Source organism: Dendropsophus ebraccatus, chromosome 1 (genome assembly GCF_027789765.1).
Source record: "Dendropsophus ebraccatus isolate aDenEbr1 chromosome 1, aDenEbr1.pat, whole genome shotgun sequence".
Lineage (NCBI taxonomy): Eukaryota > Metazoa > Chordata > Amphibia > Anura > Hylidae > Dendropsophus > Dendropsophus ebraccatus.
In genome coordinates, this window is record NC_091454.1 from 223,334,848 (window position 1) to 223,359,709 (window position 24,862).

Below are 24,862 nucleotides of genomic sequence, written 5' to 3' on the forward strand. Positions count from 1 at the left end.
ACGTATTAGTCCTTATGGCTGACAGGAAACAGGTTAGGGGGCTGAGGATGGAGTCTGACAGGATTACTGAGGTGATGTAGGGAGGTTAGATGGGACTCTGGCAATGCCAGACTACCAACTGTCACTGAGGAGACCGCACAGCCCTTCTGGGTAGAAGGTGGGCGGAGCTAGCTTTCCCCTGGCCAATCACTAGAGTGTGATAGGTTGAAGGGGAGGAGCACTGATCAAGCTCAACACTTGTATTATTAGCGATTAATAAATAACAACATATTGAATAAATAAATGACTAAAAACACTATCTCCATAAGAGAGTTAGGAAAAAGCAGCAAATCTATAGGTCCCAATACAGACAGTCTAAGGTTACATATAGCAACAATACATCTCCAGACGCCTGACAATAAACACCTTTCTGGGCCATTACACCAGCGTTATCCACCCTTTTCTTATTGCATTACATTGCAATAGTTAGTTACTATTCTACGAACTTGCATTGTCTTCAAATGTTCTGCTGCTCCAGGATTGTCTCCTCTCCTCTCAGGGTTTTTGGGCTTCTTTCTCTTGGCCATGTGTCTCTTTTTCTTGTATGACCAGCTTCCCTTGGTCAGCCGGTCATACCAACGTACAAGTCCCTGTCTGGTATCAGCTGCAACATCCACTGCCCACAACAACCCCCTTCTGGGGTGAAATATAAGTACCTCCATGGGGTGTGGGAGAGGACTGGGTATTACATCTGCAATATAGACAATGTAACACAGATTGTCCTTTTTATGACTTAGGCCTTACCCTACAATGTCTCCTTTAGAACTTTGAGGCACCATTCATGATAAGTTATGGTCCAAGATGTTCATTGGTGTAAGTCATGAATCTCCATGACTTATTTTTTTACTATCTTTCTACATTGGTGGTGTGTAGTATTACAGATGTCCTCAATTAACGTTAATAAGTCTGAGCTGTAATACCAAGGACTTCCTGTGGACTAGTGTGGCAGTGAAAAACCCTTTTGAGTATGGTCAGATTGTTTCGATGACCTCTAACCTAAAACTTGCTATGTCAGCAGTTACTAACCTGTGGCTCCACATGGCATATGGCAACAACTCCCAATATTCTATGGCCAGGGCTGGCTGGGAGGTGGGGCATTGTTTTGCAACATCCTTAGAGTCATAAGTGGAAGAATGTTGCTCTACATGATTGTAGGGAAAACGGTACATAGGGGACACTGAAAACTGGGGGTAACGGGATAGATCACAGAAATCCATCCTTAAAGGGAATCAAGTACAAACCTTACCCATACTAATCTGTTACTATGGACAGATCAGCGCTGCAGGTCTGAGATGAACACTGTTCTCTTTTTGTACATTGGTGGTCTCGTTCCTGAGATATCGCTCTAAAATATTATATGCAAATGAGCTTTCTTGGAGCCCTGAAGGTGGTCATGGTGCCCCCAGTTCACTGCTTTCCCAGCCTGCCAGTGATGCCGCTTCACCAATACTTAGGATGATACTGACTGGGAGTGATGTCACAGCTTCATCACCATGAATATTGAAGACGTTTCGTCATTGGTGGGCAGGGATATTGTTATACTGAGGGTTCTGGGACCACCACCAGTGCACCAAGGATTCAATTACATATAATATTTTTAGAGCAATATCTTGGGAACCGAGTCAATGATTTACAAACAAGGCACAGCATTCATCTCAGAGTTTTACGGCGCTGATCTGCTCATACTAACAGGTTAGCATTGCCAGGTTTCTTCTAGGTTCCCTTTAATAGGTTGACCAAAGGAATTGCGCCAATGGGCTCGTATCCTGTCTAGATGTGTAATTTAAACAAACTTATAATGGCGCTTCTAATATCCTGGTTCCTCAGGCTGTAGATCAGGGGGTTGAACAGAGGAGTCACCAAGGCGTAAAGCAACGTCAGCCCCTTGTTTGCATTGATGAACTTCTCCTTCAATGGAAATATGTATATGGAGGATAGCGTCCCATAATAGAGACATACCGAGGTCAGGTGGGAGCTACAGGTGGAGAAAGCTTTCTGTCTCCCTATGCTGGAGGGGATCTTGAGGACTGTCTGCAGGATGGAGATGTAGCTGGCCACGATGAACAGGAATGGAGACAAAATAATGGGATAGGCAAACACAGATGTGACTAGTTCAACTGAAGACGCATCCGAACAAGAGAGCTGAACCAGAGGAGCAATGTCACAAAAAAAATGGTTGATGATGTAATGGTGGCAGAAAGTCAGTTTCCTTAGGAAAATATATAGAACAATGGCAAAGACTATGCCCAACATCCAGCAGGAGGCGACCATCAGGATTTGCCTTGTGAAGGTCATAATGCTGCCATAGTGTAATGGTCTGCAGATGGCCACGTGCCGGTCAAAGGACATCACCGCCAATAGCAAACACTGAGCGACAGTCGGGACAGATGATAAATAAAGCTGGAAAACACACTGAAAAAAAGAGACTTTTCCTCCACCTTCCAGTATAAGCCGCAACATATTGGGCACAATGTTGGTGGTGAACAAGATCTCCGACAGAGACAACTGGCTGAGGAAGAAGTACATGGGACAATGGAGACTCTTTTTGGCCGCAACCAAAGTAATAACAAGGATATTTCCAGACAAAGCCATGATATGAACAGCCAGTAAGATGAGGAAAGTCAGAATCCGGAAGTGTTTGAGGTTCCCGAATCCCAGAAGAAGAAATTCTGTGATCACCGTCTGATTCTTCACATCCATTTCCCGGAGGCCAGAAGAAACAACGTTCTGGTCAAGAGCCTTTATAAGGAATCTCTAAAAATGTTACATCCAGGGAAAAGTCATTGGCCAATGGGAAGATGACATGCTGGTACATGGTCATAGCTTTAGTCGTAGACCTAAACATTAGTGGAATGGAAGTTGGAATGGTAATGGTTTAAGTTGATAAGATCCACCAGAAGATTGTCCTGATCCATGAGTTCTGGGTTTGACAGCACATCAGGCCCTGGTGATGCTCTTGGTTGGAGCTAGAATCAAATAATAGAGACAGAATGAGTAATGGAGAGCTCAGTTACATTGGGTTCAGGTAAACTGGAGGCCATCAAACTAAACAAGACTGGAAAAGGACGTGACACCACTTTACTGAGCTCTCCTGCATGGAAGGTCCTGTTGAGATCAATGGGAGTATTAACCCCTTCACATCAGCCATACGGCTATATACATATTCCTACTGCCGAGGCCCCATGCATTAGGGATGTGTGTGGGGCTGCTTCAGTGGGAACAGCCTAGCACACATTAATGTGCCAGGAGCCGGAGATCAGCTGCGATCACACAGCCGCCTGCCATTAACCCATTAAATCTCTCAATCTATAGCGCTCACAGCCCCAGAGGGGATTAACTCACATCTCATTGGTCTTATTGCTTAGAAGCCCCAACGTTATCTACATATAAGCAGGAGAATTACAGACCTAAAGGGAACCAATCAGCCCATTTGTGTACCCACCTGGCAGCTGGCTCTCACGTGGTGTTTGGGGTTCCGGGCTTCGTGGGCTTCATGTGCAGTAAAATGCATTTTAAGACCGTGAGGCAGGGGGAGAGCTGTGAACTACTCATCTGGGCTGTGACTAGTCACGGCTCTCTATCCTGTCAGCGTGCTCTGCAGGGGAATTGACAGGCAATGAGACCTGTTAGCAGCCGAAAAAAAATCCCAATTGCAACAGGTACGTAAGCGGTGTCCCACCATGGGTGTTGCCAGTAGTTACACCCCTCGAAAAAGCCTGTACTTTTTGTACGTAAGTGGTGATGTAGTAGTGTTAAAGTTTGGCCACAAGATGTCGCTATTGTAAGTTTATGTACTTAGTTGCTGCACAGCTGTAGTATTGCAAGGGTTATCGTTTGTTTGTATGTCACATGGATTTGTAGACCAATGAGCGTGTTTTCTTCTTCTATCCTATTATTTCTCTTTACTTCTTACATATGCACTCTTCATCCATTCACAGCGCACCTTATAGGGAGGTGGAGATAGGAAGTCACATGGCTAGAGGAAGTGTAGGGTCTTTAGTCACTAGACTCTGTAGAGGAAGGTCACAAGCTAGAACGCTCTCTATAGTAGTGCAGTTGGACTCTGGCCCTCAGCCTGGTCCCCAGTCTCAGTGTGCAGTCTAGAAGCAGACTCAGGCACATGAAGCTAACCTTTTCTTCTCAAGTAACTCTACTCAGCACTATGCAGTGTAAGACCCTTAACAAGAGAGGACAAGTCAGAGATCATCTCAACCGACGCCGTGGACAAGGAGAGTCAGAGTGCAGGACGGTATCGGATGGTATCGGTAAAGCAAGGCTAGGAACTGATCCGGATAGAGCAAAGTTGCTAGAAGCCTATGAACTCTATGTCACAGCGCAGCTGTAAACAGGGAACCCTCAGCATTCCGCTCATCCCAGGTAACAAGGTCTGGGGCTTGTGTCACCCACTAGGACGGGTCCCCCTACACTGGTGGGCAATAGGTGGTGCAAAGACCAAAAGAGTCAAAACACGGGCACAAGTATCTCTTCCTCCAACATGCCGGCAGAGCACAGTACTATTTGCGTTGGGATTCTTACAACATCGTCCTCTCTGCTCTTCTGATTCTATACTCTCAGCACGCAACTCAGTCCACAAGACTGTACTACTCCCTATCTGCTCATTGCAGATCTGGATATTAACTTATCAAGTGTCTTACTAAGTATAAAGTATTATTTCAATGCAAAGCTGTATGACCTGCTGCACGCAAGTGTTTCCCAAGTAAAGCAGATTCTATTTATGATTACGAGACTCTGTAATTCCTCACCCGCACCAACACAGTACACATACATTCCTTGGGTCATCTCCCCTTTCTGTGGGTGGCAGTGCCGATAGTCCGGGTGGGTCACTACGCCACTCTGGACTACCGTGACAACAGCCCAAGGGACCCCGCAACAACCCGGCAGGTCACTGTCCACAGGGGAACAGGGTGCAGCCGGCCCTTTAAACTAAAAGCAGGTGTGCCCCCATACCTGTGTGCCAACTGGCACTGGCGTCACCACACAACATCCTTAGGCTCGGCTGTGTCTCGGCCAACCACCATAGAGCTGGCGTCACACCTCACTATCTGGCAAGAGGCTGGCCGTGTCTCTTCCACACCGGGGGTGTAGCAGCACCGTCGCACCCGCAGTCACCACACGTATGTGATTGTCTCTGATCATGTGTATAGAGCAGGGAGGAGTAGTGCTCAGCCATACACTTCTCCTCTGCGTTCTAGTGATCAGTCGCTCCGTTGGTCAGTATTTTGCAACCAAAATAAGGAGTGGATTTGGAAACACAGAGAGGCGATGTTCACACACTGCTGAAATTTAGTGGACGGCCGTCATTTACCGGAAAATAATTGCCATTATGTAAAAACTGTTTTTTGTTTATTTCCAGCTCGCTCAGCAGAGTGGGGGCGGGGTAGAATTTGGGAGAAGGGGGGGGGGGTGTTTAGAAATTGTGGAAATTTTTCTGTTTTGTACTTTGTATTTACATTGAGGATAAAATAAAATAAAAAAAAAACAGTGGCCGTCATTTGCCGTTTGTGGTAGGATCCTGCAATCCTGCCCCACTGTAGCAAACCTTCAGCAGTTTCCAGACCATAGTAACCATGTGAGGAGAGGAATAAGGCTGTATTCACGCGTCCCATAACATTGTCTGTGCTCAGGGGATCCGCAACCATGGACAATTTTAGGAACCATTCAAACCAATCAGTTCATTCACGTGATCCTCGCCGCAGGTCTCGGATCACGAAAAAAATAGGACATGTCCTAGTGTGGTGGAGGATTGCCCAATACCGCCACCGCCCGGCAGCAGAGATGACAGGAGACCATCTGGCAAGTACTCACCTACCCCCCCCCCCTGCCGGCCGGCTTCCACATCTTCACCAGAAGTGCCGCGGTCCCTCACTGTCATTTACATAAATTATCCTGATAAAATAATATAATACAATAAAAATAAATACAATGAGCTCGTATTCCCAGTATAATAGCCAGGACGTTATATGTTATAGTATATACCTGACCTCTCCCTATACTTCCTGATATTCCCAGATAGCAGACGCTGATCTCCATGGCTTTCAGGGTGGCCTCACACCTACCCGATCCGCTGCAGATCCCCTCTCAGAATACATACGTAGGACTGTCATACCCCACCAGCTGGAGCATATACATTGCCTGCTCCACACTCCATCTTGCTTCTGGATGTCGCTTCCCCCGATTGGCTGAGCGGGACTTACTGATTGGCTGAGCGGGACTTTCAGATGCCGGGAGCCCCTGAAGCAAGATGGAGTGTGGAGCAGGCAATGTATATGTTCCAGCTGGCGGGGGGTTAACTTACATACTGGCAGCGGTATGACAGTCCTACGTATGTATTCTGAGAGGGGATCTGCAGCGGATCGGGTAGGTGTGAGGCCACCCTGAATATAGTTACATATTTACATGGCCGCCCACCGCTCCCCCTCCGTGACCTGAGCCTCGCACCTGCCGGAGGAGACGCTGGCATAGCGGTGCCGTGGTAGGACGTCCATGTTTAGCTCAAGCAAAATGTAAAAACCTTCACCTGCCGCACTGCTGTTCTGTAGAGGAGCGAGTGCTGTTTCCTACAATGACAGGGTTATATAGAGAGATGAGATCCTCCGGGGGAGATACGGGGGTCCCAGAGTCCCCCAGCGAGGCCCTTACTGCTCTCATTATACTGTCTGTCTATTCTGTACTCACCATGTAACTCTATGGAGCCCACAATGATAATGGGCCGTATGGACTCCCTGACTCATTTACTTCTCAAAAAAAAAAAAAAAATCTTTGGAATCAACTGGTGCCAGAAAGTGCCAGAGATCTGTAATTTACTTCTATTACAAAAATTTCCAATCTTTTAGTACTTATCAGCTGCTGTATGTTCTGCAGGAAGTGGGGTATTCTTTCCAGTCTGACACAGTGCTCTCTGCTGCCACCTCTGTCCATGTCAGGAACTGTCCAGAGCAGCAGCAAATCCCCATAGAAAACCTCTCCTGCTCTGCAGACTGGAAAGAATACGCCACTTCCTGCAGGACATACAGCAGCTGATAAGTACTGGGAGACTGGAGATTTTTTAATAGAAGTAAAAAAAAAATAAAAATTGGTGAACAACCTCTTTATTACTCATCACAAAAACTCCTAAACACCATATAAGAGCAGTAACCTGGCCATGCTTGTTCAGTATCTGTATAGACCTCTTTTTCATTGGTTACATTTTAGGCATTGACTCTGTTTTTCATGTGCAGGGTCTATAGAACCTTCTGAGTTCAATTATATTTACATTGCTTGTTCAGTGTCTGTATAAATCTTTATCTGGCCAGCCACATTTAAGCCTATCCTGCTTGTTCAGTGTCATAGAGAATTCTCTGCTCAGTTTTAATTTGGGCACTGACCTCTCCTGCTTGTTCAGTGTTTGTTTAGAGTTTTCTCTATTTATTTCTTTTGTGGCACCCAATTCTTCTGCTTGCTCAGTGTCAGTATAGAGAAGTCATTGATGATATTCATACTATGGCCTACTCCTGGGTACACTCCTACCTCTGGCCTTGGCCTGCTTCCTCTGGAGGCAGGGTTCCTCCATTCCTGACCTCGTCTCACCCTGACAGTGCCAGTCCCACCAGTTACTGACCTTTCTGGGGGCCGTGAGATTGAAAACATTTGAACTGGCACTGATAATAATCTCTCTGCTTAGGCACTGTCACTCCTGCTTGTTCAGTGTCTGTAGTGACCTACATTGTCGGGAAAGTGATATGTGCTAATTATTGTCCATACACAGCTTTCTCTCGTGAATTACATTTTGGGCACCATCCCTGCTTGTTCAGAGTCTGTGTAGAGCTTGTACTAGTGATTTCCATTTTACCCAAAGCTTTTACTTGTCTTCATTTTTGGCCATTGCCCGCTCTGACATCTCTACCATCCTCTGCTTGTTCAGTCTCTAATAACTAATTCCTTTGGGGACATTTATCAAGGGCTCTGCGCTTATTTTTTGGTGAATAAGTGCTGGTTGTACCCATTTTTTGGCACTTACGAACTTACGGATTTTCGATGTGTGAATAATTCTTAGAATCCATTTTTTCTATAGTCTCTGTGTTGTGTTGTTCTCTCTCTAATGTATTTGCCTAAATATTTTCACAATCCAGGATTTGCACCTTATTTATCATGTGGGCAAAAAAAAATTTCAATTCCCACCTATTGGCGAAGGCCTGCGTCTGGTCTGGACCAGGTGAATAAGACAAGACGTGAGCAATGTTTGATAAATTCAACAAGCACAAGGAGAAATGCAAATGGCTAAAACTAGTAAGAAAAATCTCAGCTATTACCAGCCCGCTGCTTGTTCAGTGTCTTTATTGAGAGCATTCTAGTGAATTCGTCTTAGGGCAATGTTTTATAGCATCCCAAACTGCTCTCAGTCACGAAAGAAAAAGCCCTTACAGTTCATCCAATGCAAAGTATCTACTAAACTTGGTGTCCCAGTAGTTAGTACTGTGTTAAAGGGGTCACCTGGGAAGCAGATAGGGTCCTACCTATTCTTCTGTCGGGCACTGCACTTCCTCCCCCTGGCCGTTTTGAATGATGACTTTCGAGACAAGGGCGGGTGGGTGCAGGCTGCAAGCATTGCACGAGTATGAAACCATGCCCAATGTCCAATAACTGCCCCATATCAACCCAACATTGTTTACATGGGCCAACTTTTGAACATCACCCACAACATGTACCGACAGACTCTTTTCTCGGAAGCTATCATCTTCCAGAAGGAGGATGTACAGCGCAGGAGAGCAGAAGAAGTAGGACCTTTACTGCTCTACGGGTAACCCCTTTAAAGCTTTAGTGACCTGAACTTGTAACCAACCGTGGCCAACAGCCTTGAAACACAGAAACAACAACCACAAATCCACCAAACTATCCAGGGATTGATCCAAACCAGAGATGAGTGAGCCGAGTCCCCTGAACCCAGAATCGTTCTGAACGTTGCAAAAAAAATGAGGTCGCTACTAGAGATGAGTGAACCTGGAGTATGCTCGAGTCCATCCGAACCCGAATTTTCGGCATTTGATTAGCGGTGGCTGCTGAAGTTGGATAAAGCCCTAAGGCTATGTGGAAAACATGGATATAGTCATTGGCTGTATCCATGTTTTCCAGACAACCTTAGAACTTTATCCAAGTTCAGCAGCCCCAGCTAATCAAATAGCGAACATTCGGGTTCGGATCGACTCGAACCCGGTTCACTCATCTCTAGTCACTACCTAACTGAACTTTTTGCGAAGTTTGGAACAAGTTCGGCAAGATGGCGGCCGCACATGAAAAAAACAACAACAAAAAAAGGGTTTTCTCACCTGTACATACTCCCCTGGTGTCCTCTTCCGGGTCAGCCAATCACTGACTGAGACAGGACAGTGCCATGAGCATTGATTGGCAGAGCAGGCTGTCACTCTTATCTCTAGAGTGGCAGCCGTTCAGCCAATCACTGGCCGCATTGCTGGCCCGTCCAAGTCAGCCAGTGACTGGCTGAGTGGGGACAGTGACAGCCCACACAGCCAATTACTGGCTGACTTGGACGGGCCAGCAACGCGGCCAGTGATTGGCTGAACTGGCTGTCACAGAGGAAAAGAACGGAGAAGAAGGACACCGGGGTGCGCAGACAGGTAAGCATAGATGAGTGAACTTTGAACCACATTAAAACAGGTAAATAACTGCAATCGTTTAGCTGTTTTAGAGCGGTTTATTTAAAATATGGTCGGAAAAAGTTCATCTAGACCGCTTAACTGAATTTTTGAAAAGTGTGCTCATCTCTAATCCAGACCTTATTAACTCTTTATGGGGAACAGTTTAAGAGATTCTTAGGTGATCCATTACAGATGTCAGGTAAGTGGCCTGCAGTTACTGTGCTCTCTTCTCCTCCCCTTCTTGTGGATGGATATAACATTGGCCGATCTTCAATCATCAGGAATCATTAGGAAACTACTCTCCGTGCCAAAGGTAAAAATCACTTATTATTTTGTAGTTGCCATTACTAGACTATGGTCGATCCCTCAGACCTTCAAATGTCTTTCCTACTGAAGAACCCATAACCCACGGATCCCTCTACAGATCTACAAGTTATCATTGGATCATTGATGCCCTTGATGGGAGTTCTTAAAATCTGAGCTCTTCCATGAACTTTACTGGATGTTGGCTTCACATGGTGGATACCAATCGTACCAGTCAAGAATGGGGAGTCAGGCATAAAAAATGGCTGTCTAGCCAGCTGGTACTCCTGTTGATCCTGCTGCTGACCAGCAATGGATCCTGCTACAGACCTAAATGGAAAACCCAGAGGACGTCCAAAAAGTTCAATAGGTGTTAGCCCTGACCCATTATTTTAGACCAGTTATAGTGTTACAGATAAAATAACATTGATATAAAATAATAACAATACTAAGCCTGGGAGAATATGAGCAAAATAACCAGGAATAACTCCATCAATAATAAAATAAAAATAAGCACTAACAAGTCTACAGATAATACGTAGCCCTCCCCCGAGGATCTGCTCTGACTGTATAAAATGAGTAGTCATTGTATAAAAACAAGTCTCCTGCTCTTATACATCATGTCAGGTAGGATTCGTTACCCGGTATATTTACTACCTATGCCAATATATGAATCGTAACCAGGGTCAGCATCCGTTTTTTCTACAGATGCATATCTAGCCAGATAGGAACGGACCCCCAAGCCCACCTCTTCAGGTTATAGGAGAAATTGAATCACATACCATTTTTTGCTAGTGCCTGTGTAAGGTTTCCTCAATTCCAACTATAGTAGTATAGAAAATCCATGGCTCTTTGACTCAGACATTGAGTTTCCCACTGACCACAGTCATCATTCTTTGCACCAAACCATTAGTTGGGCCACATAGCAGCTAACATGCTAGAAACTGATTTGTTCTTTACCCTGGTGGTTATAGGCCTGCTATGCTCAGGCAATGATTTTGCATACAAGTTTAGTTACAACTTCAGCGGAAGATAATATAGAAGATAGAATCCAAGAACCGGTGTCTAGTTTTGAAAAGGAAGGATCTAGACTAGGAAGTAATTGAAGCATCTCAAGGTTAACCCCGACATGTACATATTATCTGCCAAGAATTGCTATATTCATAGTGGAGGGCAATTCCATACGTGGCCAACTCGGTATCTAAGGGAAGTCTGTTCTATGGATAGATGTTTATGTAAGGGCTTAGGCAGTATTACAGCCTTAAGTCGTATGTAGACACAACATGGCACCCATTAAAAAGTATGTGGTCTTACTGGACCAGTCTTAAGCCCTCTCCCCCCTCCCTACAATCAGTCCTGTATTGACCTAATATCCTTTAGAAAACCATATATAAATCTATGGTCTCATCATGGGTTCTGTTGTCTGGTTTCCAGGGATTGGATGAGATGAATCAGTCACTAGTCACAGAATTTCTTCTCTTGGGATTTGGAAACCTCCAAAACCTCAGAATTTTTATTTTCATCTTCTTTTTGACCATCCACATCATGGCGTTATCTTCTAACATCTTTGTCATTGTCCTAGTCGGAGTCACCAGGAGCCTCCACTCCCCCATGTACTTCTTCCTCAGCCAGTTGTCCTTGTCTGAACTCCTGTTCACCAGTAACATTGTGCCCAACATGTTATGGCTGATCCTGGTGGGAGAAGGTCGTCTACCGGTGTCCAGATGTTTATCTCAGTTCTACTTATTGAGTGTTCCAAGCATCGCTCAGTGCTTTTTGTTGGCGGCCATGTCCTTTGATCGATATGCAGCCATCTGCAGACCATTACACTATGCCACCATGATGACCTTTGCCCATCAGCTTCAGATGGTCGCCTCCTGCTGGTTGTTGGGGTTCACGTTTCCTTTTCCAGTTTACATTTTCCTAAGCAAGTTAGAATTTTGCTTTCATAATGTCATCAACCACTTCTTCTGTGATATCGCTCCTCTCCTACGGTTGTCCTGTTCCAGTACATCCGCTGTAGAGCTGGTCACTGCTGTGGTCTCCTTTCCAATCCTCTTGACTCCATTTGTATTTATCATAGCCACCTACATTTTAATCTTTCGGACCATCCTCCAGATATCCTCCAGTACTGGAAGACATAAAGCCTTCTCCACCTGCAGCTCCCACCTGATCATTGTGTGCATGTACTATGGGACACTGACATCCATTTATCTGTTTCCACCAAGAGATAATTCCATAGATCTGAACAAAGGTCTATCTGTCCTCTACACACTGGTGACTCCCTTGTTCAACCCTTTAATCTACAGTTTAAGGAACCAAGAGATTAGAGCCGCCATTAGGAAATATGTTCACATCTTGAAACTGTGGCAAAAGTCATAAGCGAGAATAACTCTTCAACCTAATAGAGAAGATCTCCTCAACTTAATAAAGAAGATCTCCTTAACCTAAAAGAGAAGATTTCCTCAAATTAATAGAGAAGATCTCCCTAACCTAATAAAGAGGATCTCATCAATCTGATCGAGAATATCTCCTCAACTTAATAGAGAAGATCTTCATAATCTAATAGAGAAGATCTCCTCAAATTAATAGAGAAGATCTCCTCAACCTAATAAAGAGGATCTCATCAATCTGATCGAGAATATCTCCTCAACTTAATAGAGAAGATCTTCATAATCTAATAGAGAAGATCTCCTCAAATTAATAGAGAAGATCTCCTCAACCTAATAAAGAGGATCTCATCAACCTAATCGAGACTATCTCCTCAACTTATTAGAGAAGATCTTCTTAATCTAATAGAGAAAATCTCCTCAAATTAATAGAGAAGATCTCCTCAACCTAATAAAGAGGATCTCATAAACCTAATCGAGAATATCTCCTCAACTTAATAGAGAAGATCTTCTTAATCTAAGAGAAGATCTCCTTAACCAAAAAAAAGATCTCAACTTAATAGAGAAGATCTCATCAACTAAATAGAACAGACTATGGGGGACATTTATGAAAAGGCGAAAATGCATTTTTAGGCGCAGATTGGGCTGTTTGGCGTAAAAATATTCGCAAAGGGTATTTTTGCTAATATTTTTTTCGCATCTGCCCCATTACATAGCCTGGTTAGTAATGTAAATGAGCACCAATGTGGTAGATGGGCACTCATTTATTGTCCAGGACGGGCTGATTGTCCAGGTGACCCGTAGAAGAGAGCGGCGGTTTACTGCCGGCGCTCCTGTTACTTGGGGTGATGTGCAGCAAACCATTGCTATCATGATTGGGATTTTAGAACATGGTGAAAGTCAACGATCAGCCGATACTGTTCATGTCAGCTGACCATTGCCTTTCAACAACGGTAATCAGCCAAGTACGACCAACAATAGTTTAGTGTAATAGGGCCCTTAATATCATATGCATGGAGGCCTAATGAAAGGCTTCAGGTGCCATAGTAACGGATCAGCACCCTGCAACAACATTGTTGGGGTGGCGATCGCTATTTATTGAGGCATTACGAGGGAGGGTTAAAGGAGAACCATCAGCAGATTAGACAAATGTAATCTGCTTATATGTCCCTATTGCACAGGAGATGCTGAGGAGGACAGTATGTGTCTTACCTTCTACCTCAGCACCATAGTGGTGCATTTAGTTGTGTGCTCCACGGTCCGGTGAGACCATTAGATGCACTGCCAGCCCCCATAGCGCCGATCTGCCCCCGTCTAGATCAGCACTCATATAGTGATCCTTTACACAGCTTAACTATGCTCAAGGCGGGGTGCTGTACAAATAATGACTGAGTTGTTCCTGCCGCCCTTAACTCCCATCATTCCTTCATACCTCTTCAGCCAGTTTATATTACCAGACCCGGCCAGAGGCCCTGCAGGTCCTGGAATGAGACTTGTATACACTCTTATCACTGCTGGATAACTGACTTGGTTCTCTCGATCAGCAGAGTGGAAGAAATAATTGCAGTAGTAGCTCCTTGGACTTGTACTCCTGGGTTTTCATGATTATCACCGATTCACTGGTGACAAATTGTCTCTGTCCTCTTGTGGTGTCCCACCATGGGTGTTGCTACTTTATACACCCCTCGCAAAAGCCTGTACTCTAAGTCAAAGTGGTAATGAAGTTGTACCTAAGTTTTGCCACTAGATGTTGCTAGCATGTATAGCTTGTACTTACATGTTGTTACAAGTGTTTTTTTGTGATTTGTGCACCAATGAGAGCTTTTTTCTCTTCTCCACCTATCTCTGTTCTCTTTCTTCTTTTGCACTCTATTCTATCCCACTCACAACAGGTATTACATACCCTGTAGGAAGTTGTCACATGGGGAGAAAAAGTGTAGACCCACACTTAGTCAGTCTTTGTCTGGTTCCTGTACAGAGAGGACACAAGCCAGAACTCAGCAGTCAAGTCAAGTTGGGCCCTGTCTTATGCCAGGTCCCCTGGGAGAGGACGACTCCAGTGTAGTCTGAAGCGAAGTAGTGGACAAATACACATGGGAAGAACAGGCACCCGTTTCTTGAAAGCAGCACTTCTACACACTATCCAGTGCTAAACGCTCACAGAAAGGACAAATCAGGGATCATTCCAGCCCACGCCGTGAGCATATCTAGGACAGTATCCTGATCCGGATAGAGCAAAGTTGCTAGAAGCCTACGTACTCTATCTCGCGGTGCGGGTGTAACCAGGAAATTCTGACCACTCTGCTCAACCCAGGAAACAGGGTCTGGGGCTTGTGTCACCCTAGGAGGACGGGTTACCCGACGTAGGTGGTGCAAAGACAACGGTCAAAACATGGGCACAAGTATTCTCTCTATTCTGAAGTATTCTACTTCTCTTATCTCTAAAAGTTCCGGCTGAGCACATTACTACTTGCGTTGGGACTCTCGTGACATCCTCCACTCCACTTCTCTGAACTTACTAAGCAAGTACAGCTATACTACCTCTCAAGCTCTCAGCACAAGTCTTGTCAGCCAAGTCCAAAGTATATTATCAAGTCAGAAGTTATTGTCTACTATTGTATTGAAGAAAAAAACAAGTTTATTTATTGTAACAGGACTCAGTGATTATTACTCAAACACCTACACAGCAATTGCACCCTCATCTCCCCTTTCTGTGGGTGACGGTACCGATAGTCCAGATGGGTCACAACTCCACTCCGGACCACAGTGATAAGCGTCCAAGGGACCCCATCTGTCAGGAACCGGACAGCAGGACAATACAAGACAGTGAGCCCTGACGCTGAACCCCGCCCACTCTCCCTACCTGCTTGCCGCAATCCGCCCTAAGATGGCGGCGGGCAACTTGGCGGCTGTCCCTGTACTGGCTTCGTGGGACACAAAGACAAGACAGACAGACAAAACACAATAAAGAATGGTTGACAGTCCGGGTCACAACAATCGGGCAGCACAGTACAAAAACACAATCCAAAAAGCAAGGTCAATAAACAGGCAATATGGTCAGGGGCAGGCAGCAAGCAGGGATGGTCACAAATACAGGCAAAAGGGTCAGAATAAATATAGCAAGAGTAGCAGAAACAGAACCAGGCAGAGACAAGCTCAATATCCGGCACTAGAATGAGTCTCAGCCAAATACTTATAGGGAACAAGGAGACAGTTTCAGCCCCCTATTGGACAAGGCTCCTGGTTCCAAACAGAATCACCTGCGGATCAGAACTGGCAGCAGTGTTAGGGTGCGTTTACACAGAGAGATTTATCTGACAGATTTTGGAAGCCAAAGCCAGGAATGGATTTGAAAAGAGGAGAGATCCCAGTCTTTCCCTTATGACCTGATCCCTGTTTATAGTCTGTTCCTCGTTTTGGCTTCCAAAATCTGTCAGATAAATCTGTCTGTGTAAACACACCATAACTCCTTAATAGCCAGAGCACACAGCAGACGGGTGGGGCTGAACACAATACTAGAAATAGGCCAGTGTTCAGACAGGGTTCAGGTTACTGCACAAGACATACAAAACACTGAATATCAGCGCCATCTCAGCCGCGCAGCACGAGCTGAGGGGCGCACGGAGTTCATCCCAGGCACATTCATGACACCATCACTGCCCGGCAGGTCACCGATCACAGGGGAAAGGGTATAGTTAGCCACTTAAAACTAAAAACTGGTGTGCCCCCATACCTGTGTGCCCAACCGGCATGGCGTCACGACAAACTAACATCTGGAGTTATACTCCGACCAACCACCACAGAAGTGGCGTCACACAGTATCATCTAGCAAGTGACCGGTCGAGCACACACCACACTCTGAATCAGCTATACTGTGGCTTGGTATCCCTACAGGTCCCATTGCCTAACATCTACTGTACAGGGCTTCTCACTAACACAGGACATGGCTTCCTCATGATGGCATTTCTCTTCTGTTGTCTCCAATATGGCTGGTCACCTGTCTCATGTTGGCAGGCCTTGTCTTCCCATGATACCCTGTCCCCACTCATTGTCTTCACAAGCCCCATCATGGGTCTCTTATTCTGTATACACTATCATAGCCTATGCAGAAGTTACCAATGGTTCTTATGCCACCACTGCAGACCAACTCCCATGTGGTATGACTGCAAGAGGTCTCACCTCTTCAAGACTGGAACAGAAGGTGCGCTACACCCAGAGACAATTATTAATCACACTATAGGACCATGTGATTACAAAGCCTGAAGGGGTGTAAAACACTCAGTATGTATTGCAGTCTAAATGTGTGCGTGACTGGCGAGTATGAAGTTCCTCCATGTATCCAGTTATTGTACCCCCACACCCCCTCTTGGCTCATCTATTGGGGCCACAGCTCAATGTTTCTGCTTCACTGCTCCAAATTTCTAGCTTCCCTTCACATAGTCATAGAAACTCCAGCAGACACAAGAAATCACTCCCACCACCCTCTAACCTAAGACCACCAGGGCCATATTGGGTCTCTACCACTCTGAGGAACTAGGAGGCCACCACCACCCTGTACAAGGAAAGCGTCTACATCGATGTGGGTAATTCACTTCACAATGACAAAATAATAAATACAGACAAAGCAGTAATGAGTCTCCTGACAATAGTGAGAGCGGCGGAGGACAGGGATGAGGAGGGTCCCGGGAGGGTCTGGTGTTATTATATAATGTGGCTTCTCTTCTATAATTGATTACAATACATTTCCAGTATGTCAGGTAAGATACTGCCGCGTTTACATCTTACACCCCAATGTTATCTGTAGTCTCAGATAGTCTTCCAAGAAGACATGGACAATCTAATGATAGGTGGGGCAGCTGATGATAGGTCAGGTTGGGCAGCTGATGATAGGTTGGGTGGGCAGCTGATGATAGGTCAGGTTGGGCAGCTGATGATAGGTCTGGTTGGGCAGCTGATGATAGGTCTGGTTGGGCAGCTGATGATAGGTCTGGTTGGGCAGCTGATGATAGGTCAGGTTGGGCAGCTGATGATAGGTTGGGTGGGCAGCTGATGATAGGTCTGGTTGGGCAGCTGATGATAGGTCTGGTTGGGCAGCTGATGATAGGTCTGGTTGGGCAGCTGATGATAGGTTGGGTGGGCAGCTGATGATAGGTCTGGTTGGGCAGCTGATGATAGGTCTGGTTGGGCAGCTGATGATAGGTTGGGTGGGCAGCTGATGATAGGTCTGGTTGGGCAGCTGATGATTAGGTCTGGTTGGGCAGCTGATGATAGGTTGGGTGGGCAGCTGATGATAGGTCTGGTTGGGCAGCTGATGATAGGTCTGGTTGGGCAGCTGATGATAGGTCAGGTTGGGCAGCTGATGATAGGTCTGGTTGGGCAGCTGATGATAGGTTGGGTGGGCAGCTGATGATAGGTCTGGTTGGGCAGCTGATGATAGGTTGGGTGGGCAGCTGATGATAGGTCTGGTTGGGCAGCTGATGATTAGGTCTGGTTGGGCAGCTGATGATAGGTTGGGTGGGCAGCTGATGATAGGTCTGGTTGGGCAGCTGAAGATAGGTCCAGTAAGGCAGGTGATGATAGGTCCCTTGGGGCAGGTGATGATAGGTCCAGTAAGGCAGGTGATGATAGGTCCGGTGGGCAGCTGATAGTAGGTTGGGTGGGCAGCTGATAGGTCCGGTCAGGCAGCTCATTATAGGTCTGGTTGGGTAGCTCATGATAGGTCCGGTCAGGCAGCTCATGGTAGGTCTAGTTGGCAGCTGATAAGTCTGATCAGGCAGCTCATGATAGGTCTGGTTGTGCAGCTGATTACAGGCTCGGGGGTTCCCTTTCAGGCCTCATGCACAGGGCCATATTATGAATCTCTGTTGTATCCATCTATAATAAGGCACCTTTGGAAACTGCTGGGCCAAACAATACCCCAGTTTCTGGCAGAGGTATATACATTGTATTTTATACATTTGAGAAGAAGCAAAAACAACCAGACAAACTCATTCCATTCCATGTGCTCCGTCTGACCTCCCGGAGCCGGGACCCCTCACACACCACTGTATCCAGCCAAATAGGGAAGCCCCGAAAACATCCTATCTAGTCAATATTATTAAAACATCTTCATATCCAGTAAATTATCTCCTTCCTGATCCTGCACGGTCAACGGCTTAAAGGAGGAGGAAAAAACCAGCAAACACCAAAATTGCAGATTTTTAGTCATATCACAAAATAAAAGAAAAACACAAGGTATAAAAAGTGATCAAAAAGTCACAAGTAAGTGTTAATAACAGCTACAGACTGGGGAGCAAAAAATCAGCTCACAGCTTCAGAGGTGGAAAACTTTTTGCAAAAAATGTTTTTGTGATACATTACCTGTAAAACTTGTCCAGCAAACATGAATCCACCTATTGGTGTGAGGGTGAGGAGGAAATTCAGTGGATTGGGAAGGGGTTGAGGAGCCAATTCCGCAGCTGGAATACCATGTGGGTGGGGTTACGCCAACAATTGCTGTATCAATGTGCAGCCAATGAACACTGATTTTTAAAACTAATTAAAAGATGAGATCAACTGATTAATGCTGATCAATTGGCCTAATAAACAGAGCAGTATCAGACTATTCGACCAGTAGGCCTCCCATCTGGTTTTTCAGTTAAGGCCCTATTACACTAAACGATTATAGGCCGTTACAGACGATAATCGTCCTGCGTAATAGAGGGCAACGATCAGCCCACATGAATGATATCGGCTAATCGTCTCTGTCGTTTGTTTTTAATTAATCTTTTTTGTAATTTTCTGATTGTAATTTTCTTTATTTATATTTTGTACATTTTTATAAAATGTAAAATAGCACAAAATGGTCAGTATACCTTTACCTTCTGCAAGATTTTAGGGAAGAATGTCTTTAGAACGTAAAGGCCATGAACATATTTGCACTGATTTTTTTTTTTACTTATTTCCTGGATACAAAATAAAGCAACTTTTTAAATAGTCTTTATTAAAATTTTCTATTATTTAGCTGATAAAAGAACAATAGCTAACACAGGGAGGGGGGCATACAAAAGAGGCAATCACAGGGGCTTTGTACAAGTGTAGAGAGACAGTAAGGACCCCAAAGCTGCAAAAGCTTTAGAAAAGAAATTAAGCAAAATGTTTAATAAAGACTTTTGCTTGCACCATAATAATACAAACAAGACATTTTCAAATGTGTCCAAGAAAATTAAACTGAAACTATGACATATCTTTAACTTAACATAGAAATCTCGCAGAGGTCTTGCTAATATTTCCTATTTTAGGCTGACGTTTAGACGATACACTGGGGTTTGCTTTGTATGCTTGGCTTCCTATTATAGAGTAGTGGAGAAGTCTTGTGCTGCAGCCAGTTCCCTTACAGCCATAGACAGGTCTGGTCTAGTGTCCTGGGACACATCAAGTACAAATTTGACTTATTTTATTTAATTGACTAATTCCTGCCTGCCCTCTAGGGAATGGACAAGAGAAATCAATCAACAATCACAGAATTTCTCCTTGTGGGATTTGGAGACCTCCAGAATGCTAAGATTTTAGTTTTCACTCTGTTCCTGATCGTCCACATCATGGCCCTGACCGCTAATGTCCTGGTGATTGTCCTGGTCGGGGTCACCAGGAGCCTCCACTCCCCCATGTACTTCTTCCTCAGCCAGTTGTCCTTGTCTGAACTCCTGTTCACCAGTAACATTGTGCCCAACATGTTATGGCTGATCCTGGTGGGAGGAGGAAGAGTATCGGTAGCCCGGTGTATAGCTCAGTTCTACTTATTGGGAGTTCCAACCATTGCTCAGTGTCTACTGTTGGCGGCCATGTCCTTTGATCGATATGCAGCCATCTGCAGACCATTACACTATGCCACCATTATGACCTTCACACATCAACTTCAGATGGTCGGTTCCTGCTGGATTTTGGGGCTCATGTTGACCCTTTTTATATACATTTTCTTAAACAAGTTAAAATTTTGTGACCTTAACACCATCAACCACTTTTACTGTGATATCGCTCCTCTTGTACGGTTGTCCTGTTCCGGTACGACTGCCGTAGAGCTGGTCACTGCTGTGGTCTCCTTCCCAGTCCTCTTGACTCCATTCATATTTATCATAGTCACCTACGTTTCTATCATTCAGACCATCCTCAAGATTCCCTCCAGCACTGGAAGACATAAAGCCTTCTCCACCTGCAGCTCCCACCTGATCATTGTGTGCATGTACTACGGGACACTGACGTCCATTTATATCTTCCCACCAAGAGATAATTCCATAGACCTGAACAAAGGTCTGTCTGTCCTCTACACACTGGTGACTCCCTTGTTCAATCCTCTTATCTACAGCTTAAGGAACCAGAAGATCAGAGCCGCCATTTTGAAATATGTTTAACATTAAAGGGTATGGAAAACAAACTAAACGTATGGACTGGATATAAAGACATAATATATGCTTGGTCACATAAAGTGTAAACAGGTTTTAGACATGGATTTAGCTATAGAACAAATCAGAGAATACACTATGGGGGACATTTATGAAGTCCGGCGTTTTTTACACCGGGCTTACAAATGTCCCCTCAACTCCGGAGCTCAGGGGATTTATGTAGAGACCGATTGCTACATAAATCCCTATTCCACGGAGCCTGTCCGTGCAAAAATTTTGAAACCTACACCAGCTCAGAGCTCATAGGTTTCAGTATCATTTTTCCACGGAAAAAATGATAAATGCGGCGCACTCAGAGCCTGCACCCCCTCTGCGTGCTGCCACACACCCCGTGACGCCCCCTCTCCGCCCCTATCGCGAAGGTGGCACAGATGGGGCCAGGGCAAAAAAAATATTCGCAAAAATTCCCCTTGCGAATATTTTAAGGCCAAACAGCCCCATCTGTGCCCAAAAAAGACATTTTTAAATATTTCCTAGAATTTAACTTCTACTCAGAGAATGGTAAGTCCATCAGATTGACGTCAGGGAGGAAGTTACACACCAGCTCAGTATAGGGAAAGGGGATGGGGCAGCTCACATCGGCTGTGGATAGAGAGGGAGGCAGAAACAATTCATCCATATAGGCTGTGTACAAGAGAGAAAATAGAGCTCACACAGCAAACTGTACAGGCCGTAGAAAAGAAACTAATCACAGTTTTTAATAAAGACCTATGGAGAACATGCAGCATAATACAGTATGTACAAAGCATGAATAATAAAAAATGTGTCCTTAGCCTCTAAGTCTGTTTTAACATGAATAAATTCATTCCACATTAAGATTATTAATAGTTGTAGAATATGGATGAAACCACTAATGAATCTCCTGACAGTAGAGGAAGGAGGAGGAGGGTCCCAGGTGGAATCTCATGTTATTATATAAAGCGGCTTCATCTGTGTAATTATATACAATACATCTGGTCTCCAACTGTACACATCATGTCAGGTAAGAAGTTGATAGCGAAAATTATTATGTTACTTTGTTCTCCCTGAGACCCATTGGCATCACAACGTATGGGGGGTATTATCGCCCCTGTGAGCCCCTGGGACGAAGGAATATTTTAATGAAATGATAAAAGTAAACTTTTATTCCCCTCCTCCAGGAAGTATAAATAGGCCCCACCTCCCCACACACCTCAGTCAATTATAACGGACATAACTAGGGAGGGTGACTTGTGATGCCAATGGGTCTCAGGGAAAACAAATTAACATACCGTATTTTTCGATTTATAAGACGCACTTTTTTTCCTCCCAAAGTGGGAGGACAAACCAAGTGCCTCCTATACAGCGAAGACGGCTCCCAAGCAGTGCCGAGCACCGCATGGAAGACGTCCCGCCCGCCCCCTGTATTGCCGCTCACTATGTATATGCATATTGAGCGGCCCTGAGCGATCCCCTCCGCCCGCCCAGCCCGCCCCGCCCGCCCCTTCTATCGCCGCTCAGCTGAGCCGATCAGAAGCCCGGAAAAGTGCAATGAGCAGCACTTTCCTGGGCTCCTGATCGGCTAAGCGGCGATGGAGGGGGCGGGCTGGGCGGGCGGAGGGGAACGCTGTCCTACTCACCTGTCCGCCGGCCCCAGCAGCTCCTCTCCCGACACTCCGGTCTCCTGTCATCCTCCGGCACAGGCAGCGGGGTACAGAGACGGTGCCTGTGTCCCGGAAGTGTTCTGCAGCGGCTGCAGGACACTTCTGGCACAGGCAGTCTCTCTGTCCCCCGCTGCCTGTGCCGGAGGATGACAGGAGACCGGAGTGTCGGGAGAGGAGGTGCTGGGGCCGGCGGACAGGTGAGTAGCCTGTTTGTTGTTTTTCTGGTCGCAGGGGGGGATTGGCTACTATGGGGGGCACTATATGTGGGCATTGGCTACTGTATGGGGGCATTGGCTACTATGGGGGCACTGTATGGGGGCATTGGCTACTATGGGGGCACTGTATGGGTGCATTGGCTACTGTATGGGGGCATTGGCTACTATGGGGGGCACTGGCTACAATGGGGGCACTGTATGGGGGCATTGGCTATTATGGGGGCACTGTATGGGGGCATTGGCTACTATGGGGGCACTGTATGGGGGCATTGGCTACTGTATGGGGGCATTGGCTACAATGGGGGCACTGTATGGGGGCATTGGCTACTATGTGGGGCATTGGCTACTATATAGGGGCATTGGCTACTATATGGGGGCATTGGCTACTATGGGGGCACTATATGGGGGCATTGGCTACTATGTGGGCACTATATGGAGGCATTGGCTACTATGTGGGGCACTATATGGTGGCATTGGCTACTATGTGGGGCACTATATGGGGGGATTGGCACCAATCACACTGCTGCTATCTCCAAACTGTGACAATGAACAAAATATTTTTTTTTCCATTTTCCCCCCTAAAATCAGGGGTGCGTCTTATCAAAAGGCGCGTCCTATAAAGCGAAAAATACGGTAATAATTTTCGCTTCCCTATGGTCCCATTGGCATCACAACGTATGGGGAATTAGCACGAATGCTCCTCATTGGGTGGGTTCTCAATTACAGCTGCAGATAGCACAGATCTTGAAAAAGCTGTTCTGGTTGCCAGGATAGACTCTAATCTGTAGTGTTTTACGAAGGTTGAAAGAGACGACAAGGTTGCCGCCTGGCATATATCCTCCAATGTACAGAGGCACGCTCGGCCCAACTGGAAGCTACCGCCCTGGTAGAATGGGCCTTAGTGAACTCCAGAGGAGTTAGGTCGGCAGAAGAATAACATAGAGCGATGGTATCACAGATCCATCGGGATATAGTTGGTTTGGAAGCCTTTTTTCCCTTGTTCTGTCCTGAAAAGAGAATAAAAAAGTTTTCCTGCTTGCGGAAGGAGGCCACCCTGTTCAGATAAATTCTGATAGATCATGATACGTCCAGACGGGAAAGATTCAGTTCGTCTCGGGCTGCTCCGGCAGGAGAAAAAACTGGTAATATGATAGGCTGATTAATGTTAGCAAAGGTTGCCACCTTTGGGAGGAATCCAGGAAGAAACCGCAGAATGGGGAGGATCCCAGTGCTTGTAGCTCCCCCACCCTCTTGGCAGATGTAATTGCCAGCAAGAAAGTAACTTTTAAAGAAAGGTATTTATAATCTGCTTCTTCCAGAGGTTCAAATGGAGGGAGGTATAGGCGTCAGGTATGTACCTGCCCCATAGGGCTGGTCAGAAACGAAGAAAAAAAAGACTGAGGTGTGTGGGGAGGTGGGGCCTATTTACTTCCTGGAGGAGGGGAATAAAAGTTTACTTTTTTCATTTCATTAAAATATTCCTTCGTCCCAGGGGCTCACAGGGGCGATAATACCCCCCATACGTTGTAATGCCAATGGGACGATAGGGAAACTCTATTATTACAGTAACGGTATATGGAGTGCATTACCTTTTCCTTCAGTCAAATTGGATCAGTATTCTTTCATTTGAAGGATCAGCATAACTTAGATCTGGGGGGGGGATTTAAGTTCAGAAACCTTTAGGCTTCATGCACTGGGCCACATAACAGAGCCGTATGGCACTTAGCTTTAAGCCTCTGTGATAGTCTGATATCAGCTTTCCAGATGGTACACTACCTATGTAACACAGATCGCAGCAGTGGGAGCGACTCTTAAAGATCTCTGTTCTCACACCGACATACAGAGTCCTGAGCTGGGAGTTCCTTGGGAAAACCCCTTACAGAAACAGCGACACACATGTCTAGGGGTTGTGTCTGGTACTGCAGCTAAGCTCCACTGAAGTGCATGGGGTAAACTAGAATATAATACAGAAGCGAGGTGTTGGTTTTTGAAGACCAAAGTCATGTTTTTTTTTGTTTTTTTTAGATCAACGACACATGCACGAAACCAGCAGTCATCCATTAGATTGTTGCTCATTTAAGGAGCTGAATCTGTAAGCAGGCAGGGCCACAGGAGTGATCGCTGGATAACTAGTACTGCCTATTACTTTCATCCTCCCCCATTTACACAGGGCAATGTGGAGCCGGCCATCAATGATTT

General features: G+C 45.6%; 3 protein-coding genes across 3 annotated transcripts; 2 read left to right on the forward strand and 1 right to left on the reverse strand.

Moving 5' to 3' along the window:
- Positions 1 to 1,809: 1,809 nt before the first annotated feature.
- Positions 1,810 to 2,739, reverse strand: LOC138785192 (olfactory receptor 6Y1-like). Its single transcript, XM_069960840.1, has one exon. The coding sequence runs from the start codon at positions 2,737 to 2,739 to the stop codon at positions 1,810 to 1,812; it is 930 nt and encodes a 309-aa protein (XP_069816941.1).
- Positions 2,740 to 4,201: 1,462 nt separating this feature from the next.
- On the forward strand, positions 4,202 to 12,377 carry LOC138785195 (olfactory receptor 6F1-like). Its single transcript, XM_069960855.1, has 3 exons — positions 4,202 to 4,304; positions 4,665 to 4,756; positions 11,430 to 12,377. Exons 1-3 carry the CDS (start codon positions 4,202 to 4,204, stop codon positions 12,375 to 12,377), a joined length of 1,143 nt encoding a protein of 380 aa, XP_069816956.1.
- A 7,480-nt stretch (positions 12,378 to 19,857) lies between these two features.
- On the forward strand, positions 19,858 to 20,775 carry LOC138785198 (olfactory receptor 10J4-like). The gene has a single exon (XM_069960868.1). The coding sequence runs from the start codon at positions 19,858 to 19,860 to the stop codon at positions 20,773 to 20,775; it is 918 nt and encodes a 305-aa protein (XP_069816969.1).
- Positions 20,776 to 24,862: the final 4,087 nt, after the last annotated feature.